This window comes from Fistularia commersonii, chromosome 6 (assembly GCF_037954325.1).
Source record: "Fistularia commersonii isolate RoL2024-O1a breed Wild chromosome 6, RoL_Fcom_v1.0, whole genome shotgun sequence".
NCBI classification, from domain to species: Eukaryota; Metazoa; Chordata; class Actinopteri; order Syngnathiformes; family Fistulariidae; genus Fistularia; species Fistularia commersonii.
In genome coordinates this window covers 15,175,861-15,190,427 of record NC_141289.1, presented here as the reverse complement: position 1 = coordinate 15,190,427, position 14,567 = coordinate 15,175,861, and the positions used below count along the sequence as shown (strand labels likewise).

Genomic DNA, 14,567 nt, shown 5'->3' with positions numbered 1-14,567 from the left:
GGAGGATAGTAAAAAAAAAAGTACCGCGGTCTTACCTTGACATCGGAGAAGAACATTTTCAGCATATTAGAGGAAGGGTAACGGGTGTAGAAGAACATCAGCTTGGCCTTCTTCAGGTGGTTTGGAGACAAGCCCTCCTGAATCTAGGATGAAAATCTGTTAAGGAGCCTAAAAGCAGCTACACATAATACATATGATGTGTTGCATAAACACATACTGGTGACACATGCCTTTTGTACCTCAATGTGCAATAAATCCACTTATTTGAATTTTGAAAAACTTCTCGACTCATTTGTTAGTTTCTCAATGTTGACAAAGTGAGGCAAGTACAGAGAGAACCCCAAGTTAGAAATTGGATTGATAGCAAGCTGTTGACAAAATGAACTGACAAAAAAACTGCAAAATATATAATAAAATGTGCATCGTGTATTTGCAAGTGTATTTGCAGTCCCTATGTCCTCTATTGTAAGTCGCTTTGGATAAAAGCGTCTGCCAAATGCAATGTGATGTAATGTAATGTAAAAAAAGTGAAGTACAATTTATCAATAATTGATAATAATAAATAAATACATAAAAAACTCCATAGAGAAGTCGCTCTGTTTGTTACAGCACAAAACATTTTTTTCTTTAATGGCACATAGTACTGGATCTCAGTGTGACTGAGAATACCAATATTCTTTCTCTTCAACCTCACAATCTTAGCAGAACAAGCAGATGTAGAAAATGCATGGATGAGGAAAGAACATGTAGATCCTGTCCATGGTCAGTGATTTTAAAAGTGCTGGTCAGGCTGACAATGCGCTGAAAACATTGACTATAATAGTAGTAATAAAACAGATGGGATACAGCCAGTGTGGATTTTTTTTTTCTGAGGATTGCATGACGTTACTACATTTTGAATAAAGATGCACTAAGACAGACACAGAAACTAAGTTTCAGCAAACATGAACAACAACCGGTGCTGGATAAAATCCTAGTCACTCCTGCTTCTCACCAACCCTGCTGCCCCAATGTCTCTCCCACTATCTCAACAAGGAATATAATAATTGTAGAGATACCGGTTGAAATGGCAATGTACGTTTGTGTGTGTGTGTGTGTGTGTGTGTGTGTGTGTGTGTGTGTGTGTGTGTGTGTGTGTGTGTGTGTGTGTGTGTGTGTGACAACAGCTGTGCCCCACCATGCTGCCATTTCCCCACCACATTAACAGCACTATAATCTATCAGAGAAGATGAGGCAATCAATGGAACCCCCTGCAAGGTCAATTAGCACACAGACAAACACACACACACACAGATACAAACACACACAAACCCCACACATACGCTCACACGCAAACACACAAGCGTGTGTGCCGAAAACCCTGGGGGCACTTTATGGCTGAAATAAGGGAGCAGGGATAGGGTGAGAAAACATCATCAGCTTATTGGGAAAAGAAGAGATAGGAGGTAGATGGGGGTGAAAAGAGAAGATGGAGGTTCAGCTATAAAACAGGAAGTAGAGAAATCATTTTGCCATTCAACTTGAGCAATTTGCCTTATTGTAATTGTTTTGCTTCAGATAATAAGATTCTGCTGTTTATTTAGCATTTTATAAAAAAAATATAATATGTATATATATATATATATATATATATATATATATATATGATCTTAATTCTCTTTGTGTAGTTATATTAATGGTCACAGTAACAGTCCAAAATATTGACGAGGTGAAAACAATAAAATAAATGGTTTTCTATTTAACTATTTCTATCTTCTACTCTTCTACTTATTCTCACTTGTGCAGCTCAATAATGGTATTGCCACATTTTTTTTCCCCTTTACCTAAACAGGTGAAACTAGATGCACCTCATATGATCATCCATCATTCACTGAGCAGATGAACTTAATGGACAATGACACAACCATCTGATTAACATTCATACAAACCTGTCACTATCTTTGTATGTTAAGGTTTGATTATACATTTTGTTCAGCCTGTTTTGGAGACAAAATCAGACACACAAGCACATGAGCACAAATAAGTCTTGGTATAAACACAGAGAATAAGGGTCATTATGAATAACTAGTCAATGTGTGTGTGTGTGTGTGTGTGTGTGTGTGTGTGTGTGTGTGTGTGTGTGTGTGTGTGTGTGTGTGTGTGTGTGTGTGTGTGTGCATGCTTGGGTTTGTGAAGGTAATTGTACCCGAGGTGAGCCAGTGAATAAACAGTTCAACTACTGATGTTCTTTCACTCCTCTTCCTTCCTCCATGTTTTCCTGTTGTTCTGTAGTTTTTTTCTTGTGTGCGCTTTCCTGATACACATCTGTGTGTGTGCGTGTACGTAGGTGTGTGTGTGTGTGTGTGTGTGTGTGTGTGTGTGTGTGTGTGTGTTGTGCTTGGCTCACTGCATCAGCTGTAACATGACCTTGCTACCAGGTGTGTGTGTGTGTGTGTGTATGAGAGAGAGAGAGAGAGAGAGAGAGAGAGAGCGAGAGAGAGAGAGTAGTGGGTAAGGGGGGGAATAAATTCATAAATGAATAGGGGACATCTGCTCAGCTCTGTACAAAGGATTAAAGATACACAGACCTGTGTGTATGAGAGTGTCTAAATGTGTGTGTGTGTGTGTGTGTCTATCTTTGTGAGGACTGGACCTCTCACACCTTGAGGAGCGTGGACATTTTTATAAATAGGGGACACTTTGATCTGGCTTCATCGTCAAATGGCTGTTGGAGGGTTAAGACTTGGTTTCACTTGGGTACAGCTTCAGTCAGGTTTTGGCATGTAATTGTGGAAGGAAAAGGAGCATGTAAGCGAGACAGATTATTGAATTGTTGCAAAAAAATAATATCTGTAGTTTTAGTGAAGCACATCCTACAGATTGTGTTTTTGCACTGAGCATTAGATGCAGACGGGCTTTGCATTAGAACAATGATGACTACAACATGTATGTTATTAAGCCAAAAAAACAACAACAAAAAAGCAGCGTGCTTCTGTCACTTTCATGCTTCTTGACAAGTTTTCATATTGCAGTCAAATGCCGGGACCTATGTCGACGCTCTCAAATGAAACAACAATTAGTAAAAAAAAAAGCATTTTAAGCCCTTGTTTTTGAAAATTCAATACGGCCAAACTGAAGCAGATTTTTATCTTAATACCCAAGCAGATTCTGTTTTATTTGGAGATCCTCAAAACAACAAAAAACCTTGTTATAGCCTTTGAATCTTGTTATGTGAGGAAACAGTTGTGATGTTTAACCTCATTCATTACAAAAGCTACAATTAATCAGTTTTCTTAACATCTGAAGAATGTATTGATTCTGTATACTTGGCACCTCTGAATAAATCTGTTAGGGCACTTTATGACCCTTATTGGGTCAAAGCCATTGACATGCACTTAGCCCAAACTTAGCCTAAACCTGCGAAAGAGAATGCATTTAGGATCTTGGAACAATACAAAGTCTGTCTTTAAAATCAAAAATAATGCTACAGACTGCTGTTGGCTAAAGTACATAGTCGGCAAGTTATACATGATCAGAAACTGAATCAACACAAATTCTTAAGATCAGCAAGTCCTTATATAACATTAAAAGTGAACAACCTAGAATTATTATCCAGAGCCACATATGGTTTTCTTCTTATTGCTTTATTTTTTTTTTCAAAATATCATGAAACAGATAAATTAATTCTGTGTCTATTTATATTTCCTATTATAAATTTCGATAGCTGTTTTATGATTGGTTTTCAGAGCAAATAGGAAATACAAGAGATTTGAAGGGGTCTTCAAAATCTTTGAAATACTAATGTATAATTTCAAAGATTTTTTTTCTTCCAAATGAATAAAAATACATTTTGGAATGAAATTAAATCACAAGATCAAGAGGTGTGTCAACTATTTTTTTTTTTTTTTAAATTAAAGCAGTATCTACATTGGCTTTGAAGGTGCCACTGTGATCCAATCCTCATTGCAGCTGGAAGGAATTCCTGTTTGTGAGGTTCAAAGTCTTATTTTTCTTTTCACTTTGTTCTTCAAACGTGTGTGTTTGCTCGCACCTGTTTGTCTGTATGTGTGAGTCAAAGTGTGAATGCATCGAGGTTGGTAGAAGCCCTCTCCAAATAAAAGATTAGGAACGAAAAGATAAACAGCTACCTGCAAACACCTGTCCACTACCTGTCCACATGCACATGCCGGCAAAGTGTGTGTGTGAGCGTGAGCCTGCGTATGCACACATGCATTACAAAAAGCAGGTAAAACATATATATAGGTGCCAAGCAACTGAGAGCGAAGGCCAAAAAATGAAAGCAAGTAAGTGAGGTTGACAGTGAATGGAGGTGAGATGATTGGCTCCAAACTATCAATGACACTCAGGAGTGGATTTGCCGACTGCGCATTTCCTTTCTCTATGTTTGCATATGTATCTACTGTACAGACAGACAGACAGACATGCATTCGTTCAGAAAGCTTGCATCAGTGATGCCAAATGTTCACCTATTCCTCTTAGCTCTTTGAAATATGATTAGCTTTGAGCTCCTATTTACAAGGTCTTACACCCTGCGCACGCACGCACGCACGCACGCACGCACGCACGCACGCACGCACGCACACACACACACACACACACACACACACACGTATACACACAGGCTAAAATATGATTTGCTTTGAGCATTTATGTACAAAGTCTTTGTGATGAAAGCAAACCTATCAGCATGAGTGTTTCAGACAGTGGGAAGAGTGTGTGTGTGTTTGTGTGTGGGTGTGTGTACATGGTAGAGGGAGCCCACTTCTCAGCACCTTTAAACACCCCAGCCTGCTCCACAGACTTAAAAGAGCAGTGTGCGACCTGTTTAATCTTCCCCCCTCTTGCAAGAACTGGCACACCCTGTTTCATCTTCCCCACTCAGCCAGGAATAGGGTTTAACAGGGAAACAATTAATACAGATTAATTGGTATTAAAGACTTTGTGAGGCAACTGTCTGTTGCCTCTGTATTTCATAATCGGTGCATGCAACAACTTAAAAATGTGTTTGTCTTGGGCAACATGGAATGGAACCATTGGACCCCCCCCCCCCCCCACACACACACATTTTTGTAATTCTCAGCTGCCAAGAATATTGTTATAATGTCTTCAGATTAATCAGGTGAAAACTAATGAAATCCAATCAAGGAGGGAGGGTAATGTTTTACCTGCGTACAAAGTGCTAACTTATCACATTTATAAAAGAAACAGGTTTTTCTTTTTTTCCTGGACGTGAGTTCTTATTTCCTTTTATCGTTGTTTGAGTGTGGACAGACCAAACTCTCCAAAATTCATATAGGTTTGGTATTATTATTTTAAATGCTTTGAATTTAAAAGACTTCATGTAATGTGCAAATACACTGACAAATGCCCAGGCAGAGATGGACAGACAGACAGACAAACACATGCACACAAACAGACCTACTTAACCGCAACAAGGATACATTTCCTCCTGAGTAGGGTGATATATCGGCCATGTCAGTGAGGTCCCCACATTCAGACTTGATGAGGGATAGAGATAGACCCTCTGACCCATGTTGGCTTGGGGAACTTTGTCTGTTGTGGTGACTCAGATGACCCCCTCCTAGGTTAGCCATTTTGGTTCTGAGGCTGACTGTTTCCCGAGTAATGTCCATAGAATCTGGAGAGGACTGATGGTGGTCTTTTGGTCCTGGAGCATAGCCACCTCCTGCCCCATGTGACCCCAGAGGGCTGTGAAACGGGTAACCCATAAGGGGAAGTGGGAATGGGTGGCGAAAGGTTGGAGGACTGAACCCAAGTGAGGCTGTGAGAGGGGAAGGGTGGAGGGATGGATGGTGAGGAGGTGGAGGAGGAGGCAGTGAGGGGTTTGGGTTCTCTCCTCCGCCTCCTCCACCACCCTTACGCACCACCAGTGGCAGTGCCTCTGTTTGATCATTATGTGTTGGTACACCACTCAGTCTTCCACTCAACCCATTAAAGGTGTCCAAAGGACTTGGAACAATTACGTCATTGAAGCAGTGCAGCCTCTGGTTGGAGGGGTGATAATTTTGGGTTGGGCTGCCATCACCATTCAGACTTAGAGCCAAGGTAGCACCACCAAAGCGTGAGTCTGGGGTGAGGGGTGGAAGTGGGCCGAAAGGAGGAGGACAAGAAGATGACGAGTTGGACGAAGAGGAAGGGGCAGCTTGTGTGTTGCTATGGCAGGCATGATGGTGACTGGTGGCCTGTTTGGGTGATGAGAACCCCTTGACAACAGTGTCAACAACCTGTGACACTGCACAGTTCAGCTCCTGCTTTAGTGTTTCTGCAAGCTGTCTTCCTCCTGCTGTTCCCCTCCTTTTAATCACCCTCTCTCCATTGGTTTCATCTTCCTCCTTACCATCCACATCCTCCTCTGTTTCACCATCCATCAAGGCCTGCTCTCGGAGCAGCGCTCTGGCCCGATCCAGGAAGAGGCCCGGATCCATGTCCGATAGATCATCATGACTGTGCCTCCCATGATCCCGATGTCTCTCCTCCAGGCCATCAGAGCGGATGCTGTCCTCTGATAGGTTGCCATCCTCTTCTCTTTCACCTCCTCTGTCTGCCTCTCCACCCTCACCATTCTCATCCTCCTCCTCTGTCTCAGAGTCATAGATCTGGTAGAACTTCTCCTGAAGTTGGCGCAGCTGCTTCTGCAAAGATTGAAGAATGGTAAAAAAAAAATGTTTTTAGCCTGAAGAGCAAATGCTTGAAAAATCATTAGCAGAAAACCAGTTGAAAAGGACATTATTTATCTATCTATCCATCTATCTATGTGTGTGTGTTTGTGTGTGTGTGAATCTGTTTATTCTATTTTTCAAGGAGAAGGGTGGAAAACCTACCATTTGTCAAAAGAAAGTTTTGCCACTGGCTGCATTCAGGTAAAAAAAGATCCTACCCTCTGTAGATTTGCTTATGAATTTTAACAAAAGACGGCAAACCATCAAGCATGTTTTTCTATTCAGTTTTCAGTTTCCTTGAGTGCTTCTCTTCCTTTATAAATAGCATTGAAGAGGTCTTCAGATTTTATTAGTGTGTTTTTACTGCTGAATAAATTATCAAAGGTCAAGGAAATCCAATTAAAGCGTCACAATCAGCTGTAGCATATTTCAAATATAGTAATCTTCATTTGGCTTCAGCTTTTCTCAGTGTTGCTCGCTACCTGCATGTCTTCCAGTTGTAGTTTCAGCTGCCGCCTCTCCTCCTGTCTCTGCTCTTGCCTGGAACACACAAGCTGGGTGAAGCTGTGTTGCTGCTGTGGCAGCCGCTGCTTTCTCTTATTCTCACGATAAACCTCTCCAACACTGACCACTGTACCCCGTGAACCTTTACAGCTCACAAAGGAGGAAGGGCAGTCACTTCGGCTGTGGTTGCGGCTACTGCTGCCGTCACCTATGTGATCATTACTGCTGTTGATGCTACTGCTCTCATTGTCGCGGTTGCTTTCTTGGTTGTGGTCCCCTGTGTTAGAACGGACCAGAGGTGAGTGACTCATGCCACGAATAATATTTTCCACACGGGCTCGCTTAGCCCGAAGGTGCTCATCTGACAGCCTGTCCAAGTCAAAGGATGAGAGGGCTAGCGTCTGGGTCAGAGCGTGTGAGTTAAGATTGGAGGGAGGGAGTGGTCGACCAAAAGAGGAAGAGGAAGATGGTGGGGGAAGAGAAGGCCCGGGTGAGAGACAGTCAGATGGACTGTCACGGTCACGAGAGGAGGGGTTGCTGCAGACATCCTCAGTTTGGATTTCTGAGCCTCCGCTGGAAAGAGCCCCACTGCCCTGAAACACAATAAAGGAAAGCTGAACTGACCATCTCACACTGTAGATGACTGATGACAAATTAGTGGCTTGAATTGCAGATCGAACACTGGCTATAATATAGTGCAATGCATTAAAATCTTTAGATTTTTGTTCATGATTCATGTGTTGGAGTTGATTCCAGGTGTACCTGAAAGCCTGAGTCGCTCCCGCCATTCTTTCCCATGTTATTCTTCAACAGTTGTGAAATAATTGTAGCACCAGGAAAAGGCATTATGGCATCTTCATACGAGTTGGCCCTCTTCAGTAGCTTCCTTAGAACATTTGACTTCTCTCCATCACCATTACTACCCCCATGGCTGTGACTGACCAGTGAGCAGTCTCCATCCCGATCTGGGCTTTGCGACGGGTTCATGCTGTCAAGCAAGGCCTCCCTGGCGCGGTTGAATATCGCGCTGCCTACAGTCCTTTTCACCCCAATGTCGACACGTCGGCGCTTGGTCTGTCTCGTTAGGAGGGTGGTGCTGTCATGATCAGGCATCACGCAGAGCAGCTAAACTGACATGACAAGGGGTCCTCACACAGGAGCAAGAAGGTGATTGGCTCTATATGTGTGACAAAAACAAAAACAAAATCTTTAAATTTCAAATGTTTGATATGAACTAGAGAGAGGCATTTTTCAGACATTCGGCAAAGAGGTAATACATTCTCTGTCTAAATGAGATATTTATAATCTTACAAAGAAAGTGAGAAAAAGAAAAGCGTTATGGCTCGATGGTGTGGCAAAGTCCAAATAACAAACATGCAAAAAAAATGACAATTTTAGTAGTATAGATTTACTTAATATGAGTTCATTTTATTATCATGTGTTTCTTTTTTTCCCCAATATTTCAAAGTTCCTTTTTCATAAGCAGAGGCTAATAATAGTATATAAGATCCTAGTTGTGATTGACTGATGGACTGTTTTTCATGCATTTATTTATTCATTTCATTTGCCAACATTACGTCTCACATATAAAATATTCTTTCTGTAGGTTTTTTTTGGAGATATTTAAAAACCAGAATTGAGAGGAAAAAAATAAATGAAATAAATAAGGCAAAATAAAAGAAAATAAAAAAGAAAATGCACTTTTAAGAGATATACCAAATGATAAATATATCTGGTAGCCAATTAAGAAGTATAACTACCTTCAAATCAGAGTGTTCCTCATATACTTATTACATCTGTATGAGTTGTCTCCATTTTCAAAGAAACCGCCATGAATACACAGTCTATGTTTCTATGTCAGATTCACTCCATTCTAATGATAAAGGACAGCATTTAATGTTGATCAACTTCAGGGCAAGCTACACATTTCATTGTAACAAACCTTCTAAAGAGACTTGCAGATTTATGTTGTTGGACATTAATTGTTCGGTAAATGCAGTGCATTTATATATATATATATTTGTAACTGTCAAATGTAAAAAAATAAAACAATCTGAACATGCTACTAAGATGCCAATAAAGAAAGCTGCATGGTGGAATCGGAGGTCATATATTTGTGCTTTCACACACATACATGTGGAAGTGCAGGATACATGTTGGCATCTGTTTTGACAGAGATGTTGTGGTCATGTTACAATAGTTTGATGAAGTCCTACCTACATTCATGAGTTTCTCACAAGTGTCAAATCAGTTCAAATGATGAAATTGTGGGTGTAAACCACCAGCGGAAAGCACAGAAACTGAATCAAACATAGGTACTGCATGCATTTTTTTCCACAACTACAAGTATTATGAACCAAGCAAAACACAACCCAAGCAAAATAACTGCGTTAGTTCAAAAGTAAGCCCGAGTTTCAGCATTGTTGGGAAATGTTCAGAAAAAAAAAAAAAAAAAAAACTCAATTCAGTGCCCAGCAGTGACCCAGATACACACAAACACAAAGGCAATGCATATATTGTGTTATGCATACTCTTCCCTTTTGCTGTGTGAGACAGAAAGGCATTCAAACACAACCTCAACCTCATGGGAGATAAAGACAGTGTCAGTTTTGAGAGGCAAAAAACATTTAACAGGATGGTCAAAATGAGGGTCAAATGTTAAAAATGCAAATGTGTCTTTATTTATAAAGCACAAGGCAACAGATGGTGAAAATAAACTATTCCCTGATCATTAAAAATGGTAGACTCATTAGTACCAGAGTAATGTCAGGATGTCACCTTGCTTTTAATAGAAGTCTGTAACCCTTTGCACTGCTGAGCCTGTCTATAAGGTGAGAGGGGTGAGCAGTGAAGATGATGTGTGTGTGTATGTGAGCATCTGCGTGTGAGTGAGTGTGTGTGTCGGTGAATGGGGCTATTGTTTTCGGACCTGAAAGTTATGTTTTAGTCTAAATTTGAAATAGTAACTTGTCACCCGCCTGTTGAGAAAGGAAAGTTGAACGGTGTGATGAATAATTGACTGTCGTAATTTTTAAAAGGAATGTGAGTTTTGGGGTAAAATATATTTCTCTTCATGACTTGAGATGAACGCAACAAAACTTCTCGTTTTGACTAGTCTGCTTTAAGACATTACCTGCAATTGTTTTCAAGTAAAACTTGACAAATTTATATCAAAACGCGCAAGAGGGATAATCCCGGGCTGCAAGCGGTAACATTCCTACCACTTCTCTCCGTAGCTTGTAACCAGAAGCCGAATCACGTGCTTAGTCTATTTTTATTTTATTCTTATCATTTCCCTTTAAATTCTGGGTTATGATCTTCAAGTGTGAAGTGATTTCCCCTGTTGTCCCTTGGCGACAGCGGCTGAGAGTGCGCTCTGAGCGGAGGGCGTCTGCCAGGACCGCTGTCCGGACAAAATCGAGCGAGCGACCGTCCTGGTCCAGCACACTTTTAGTCCTCAACAAATGACAAGTCGTACTTCGCTTGCAGTAGAAATCCTGCTGTCCAGATGACGGGTAGTTTTGAAACGGGAGCCGAATAAAGTCACTAATTAGCGCGGGTCAATTAACTCGTGCTCAGGTGGAATCCTTAAAATGCGCCCTTTGCGTTTGACTTGGAAACCCGCGGTGTGCGAGACCGAAAGCCCACCGGCTCTACCCCACTTTCGCTCCGCGGACTTGTGTTAAACGCGAGTCCCGTTGAATATATATATTGTTTTAGAGGACACCAAACCTTCCGTAGAACTTCGCGAGCATGAGAGAAAGCGTGAAGTCCGGCCGGCGGCAGGTGCGTCAAAGTGCCGCGCGCGCGGTCAAATACGCAGAAACTTATTCGGTTTGAAAAACTTAGTTTTGGAGCCGGAGCCCCTTCAAAGTCAGTGGCTTCGAATTTGTCCCACGGTAATAATCGACGATAATTTAAAAAAAATACGTACACAAGTCATAAACCCCCCTAAAATGTAGCGTCGAACGGGGACGGGGTGTCCTCTCGAACCTCCGGTGGAAGTTACGTTGTAACCTTCACGCGGGGCTAACGGACAAACCCGACCGCGCGCGCACACACATTCTGTAGAAAATAATAGAAAAAAGAAAAGAAGAAAACGAGTTTTGTACTCACTTTTTATCGCGAAGGTGTCCGGGAGGCGACTCGTGACAGGAAGCCCGACCGCCAGACAGAGAAAGAGAGGGGGAGAGAGAGAGAGAGGGAGAGAGAGAGCGTTCCGACGCCCGCCGTCCGGATCTGCGCCCGGGAGTCAACTACGGGGAAGCGGAGGCGCCCGCGGAGCGCGCGTGCTCACGGGCGAGACCGCGTGCGGGAGGAGGAGGAAGAGGAAGAGGAGGAGGAAGAGGAGGAGGAGGAGGAGAGGAGGGACGCGACGGAGAGCCCCTCATCGAGAAAGTGTGTGACAGCGATGAAGAGAGAGACGGTTCGGAGGGGAAACGAGAGCGACGGCAGGCTCTTGTGCGCCGCTCTCCTCCGGGGACGGGAAGTGTTGAGGAAAAGCGCGCTCGTTCTGCGTCCGGCGCTGCGCTCGCACGCTAAACCGCGCTTTCTCCCCCCTTCTCCCCCCCCCAACGGGCTGCGAGAGTGTCAATAAGAAACAAGAATGGAGACGCACATGAAGGATACGCGAAGACGCCGCGTCACCGGGCCGGAGTGAGGTAACGGCTCCACCTGACCAATAAGGAAGAGGAACTGGGGACAGTGGAATTTATTTATAAGGAGCCCCCCCCCCAAAAAAAACTGCCGCTGAATGCAGAGAAGGAAAGGGAGGAGAGAGGAGCAGAACGGAAGGATCAGGGTAAAGTCAAAGTCAGGTCTACACGCGGAGAGTCTTCATAGGGATGAGAACTTTTCTGACCGTGTGTTTGCGCTTTTTAAGGTTCTCAATCGATCGTCTTCGTCTTTGTTTGCCTCTCTCTCGCTTTTAAAAAACTGAAGAAGTGTCAACACATTTCCAAACGCGTCCTCAGTTGAACCTGGTCTTGTCCACAGTCACCGTCGCCTTACTGATCAGATCGTCATCACGAGTACGTGATTTTTTTAAGCCAGTATTCAATAACAAAGTACCCTGTCATACTTTGAAACAGGTTTATCCGGAACTGTTGTCATTCTCGGAGTGTTTTTAAGTTTTCTGTAGGAATCAGCTGAAGGATAGATTAAAAGTAATGTTTTCGGCTCCTTTTTTAATCTAATTTCATTTTAATTAATTATACTTTCTTATTTGTTTTTATTCTGACTAATGCACCCCCTTTTAAAGAAAGATCAGCTTTGTGTTTATTTACGTATTCCGCCTTTTTAATGTTTAGTTCACGCAATTGGAGCAGAGCCTTGCGTTTGTGTACATCAACGAAAGCAGCCTTTTGTTTGTATTATAATCCCTATTATTGTTTTAACTGATAATAAGTTAGTCGTCATCGTGTTTAGGCTAAATATCGGAGGTCGGGGAGCTCTTAAGCTGTGTGCCGATCTGCGGCTTGCTTAAGGGTACTTCGGCAGGGTGGAGGCTCCGGCTCGAAGCCTCCACCTCTCCAGAGCCCACGGGCCGAAGACGCCGTGAACGTGGACAAGAGAGGGTGCCCACAATTCTATTTTAATGTAAAAGCAACCTTTAAAACACAACGAGGCCTTTTGGGAAACTTCTGTTCTTAAGAACCTCGGCCCCGAATTCTGATTTATTGCCGGAGGAAATAAACACAAACAAACTTGTCTTTGGAACCCTAGCATCTCCATGTATTTATTTAGGTATTTATTTTATTTTTCAACCGTCTTATAGTGTGTAAAGTATAACTGAAAGCATTGTAAAGTCCGGCGTGTTACGTTTTCTGCGTTGTTGCGCTGAATGAACATCATGCCGCGGAATCAGGGCTTTGCGAGGAAAACGATTCACCTTCCTCTCCTTTTCTCTGCATTTGCGATATGCGCAACAGCTGCTTAACAAGAAATAAGGACGCCAGGACATGAATGAAATTAAAACATTGTGTAAATGGCTGTGAAAATCCCATAAACAGAGCGACGCCGTGCAATGCTGCGACGTGTGTGAAGTTAGGTCTAATAAAAAAAATAAAAAGATAAAAGATAAATCAAATGAAATAAAGATGGAGACCGGTAAGAAGAAGACACAGAAAGACCCCCGAACTTCAGGAAACGCGAAGGCCTTTTTGCGTCTTGTATTCCAAGTCCTTTCAAAGATGAGAAGCACAGCTCCTCAGTGTGTGACAAGCGCCCGACGCGTAGCGGATCCTCCTCATTCAAACACATTTTATACTAATAAAATGTATATTTTTCATCCCTCATTTAATCTCAACCGAGGTCTTTTTTTCCCCTGTGCAGAAGTATGCCGTCATTACTTCAGTTATTTGAAGTGAAATTCCAGCGGTCGCGGTCCATCCGCCCTTCCGATTGATAACGTTTAATAATCGGCATTTGATCTGGCTTGTTTGGAAGCCACATGGCGTTACAGTGCGTTTTATTTTCAGTTGTTAATACAAACAAATGGCATTTTATTTATTTGTCCTAACGGACACAAATATGTTCTTTACAAGGGTCGTGCACGCACTCAGACAACAAAACAGACGTTCTTCTTGTAATGATCGCCAGTCGTTTTGGCACGGACATGACAACTGGGGTACTTAAATGCATGACACAAATCTGTCCGTTCACTTTGACGTACGTCGCTGCGGGGATGATCCGTCCGGGGGGTGCTGAGGGGGGCTCTTGGCATGATTGAGAAAATTTATGTTAAAGAGAAAATAGTTTGCTGGAATCACGGGCGGGTGGAGGTGGGCTGACTTGTGAATGTCTCTGAGAAACTTCGTATCGGCGGCTGAAAGGGATAAGAATGAGGAGGTGTGGACAATAGTGCCCATAATATATCGATTAAAAAAGCGACGAGGCCAAAAGCGATATCTTTGAAATATTTATTTCTGAATAGTTGTAGAGAGGGTGAACTCTTCTGAAGAGATATAAGCCGTGGCTTAACAACTGCTCAATTAATAGCGTTGCAAAAAATAAATTAAACACCCCCTTCATTTCAAAATAAAAGACGAGTGTCGATGGCACTATATCTCGTCAGGACGTGCTTTCACTCACTTGACTGTTTATGAGTAACTGTTGAAAATATCTTCAGCACTTATTTTCAGCCACATGGGAAAAAATAAATGTATTAATGTTTAACTCATGGAGCTTCCTGTATTTACTTGCCTGATATGGCGATGACCCCCACAAATGTGTGTGCGTGTGTGTATGTGTGTGCGTGTGAGGGGGTGAAACTTGAGAGTGAACTGAGGATGGACACCGGGAAAGAAAAATAAGTCTATGGAGGGTGAGAGGCACAAAGGGATGGAAAGTATATGATCCTTCATCCTCCAACCTAAATACTGA

The 14,567-nt window shown here is 42.4% G+C and overlaps 1 protein-coding gene across 2 annotated transcripts in view; it reads right to left on the bottom strand.

Moving 5' to 3' along the window:
- Positions 1-14,316, bottom strand: part of LOC147233494 (prospero homeobox protein 1-like) — a 39,967-nt gene extending 25,651 nt beyond the window's left edge. The window contains exons 1-5 of one of the 2 annotated variants that reach the window (XM_086148350.1): positions 12,046-14,316; positions 7,947-8,361; positions 7,163-7,777; positions 5,442-6,653; positions 36-143 (exon numbers count right to left, since the gene is read on the bottom strand). In XM_086148350.1, coding sequence (XP_086004476.1) covers positions 36-143; positions 5,442-6,653; positions 7,163-7,777; positions 7,947-8,297 — 2,286 coding nt within the window. In that variant the 5' untranslated portion in view covers positions 8,298-8,361; positions 12,046-14,316. Of the gene's footprint in view, positions 1-35; positions 144-5,441; positions 6,654-7,162; positions 7,778-7,946; positions 8,362-11,300; positions 11,421-12,045 lie in introns of those variants that run through there. The other variant, XM_086148349.1, reaches the window with a different exon arrangement.
- Between the last annotated feature and the right edge of the window lie 251 nt (positions 14,317-14,567).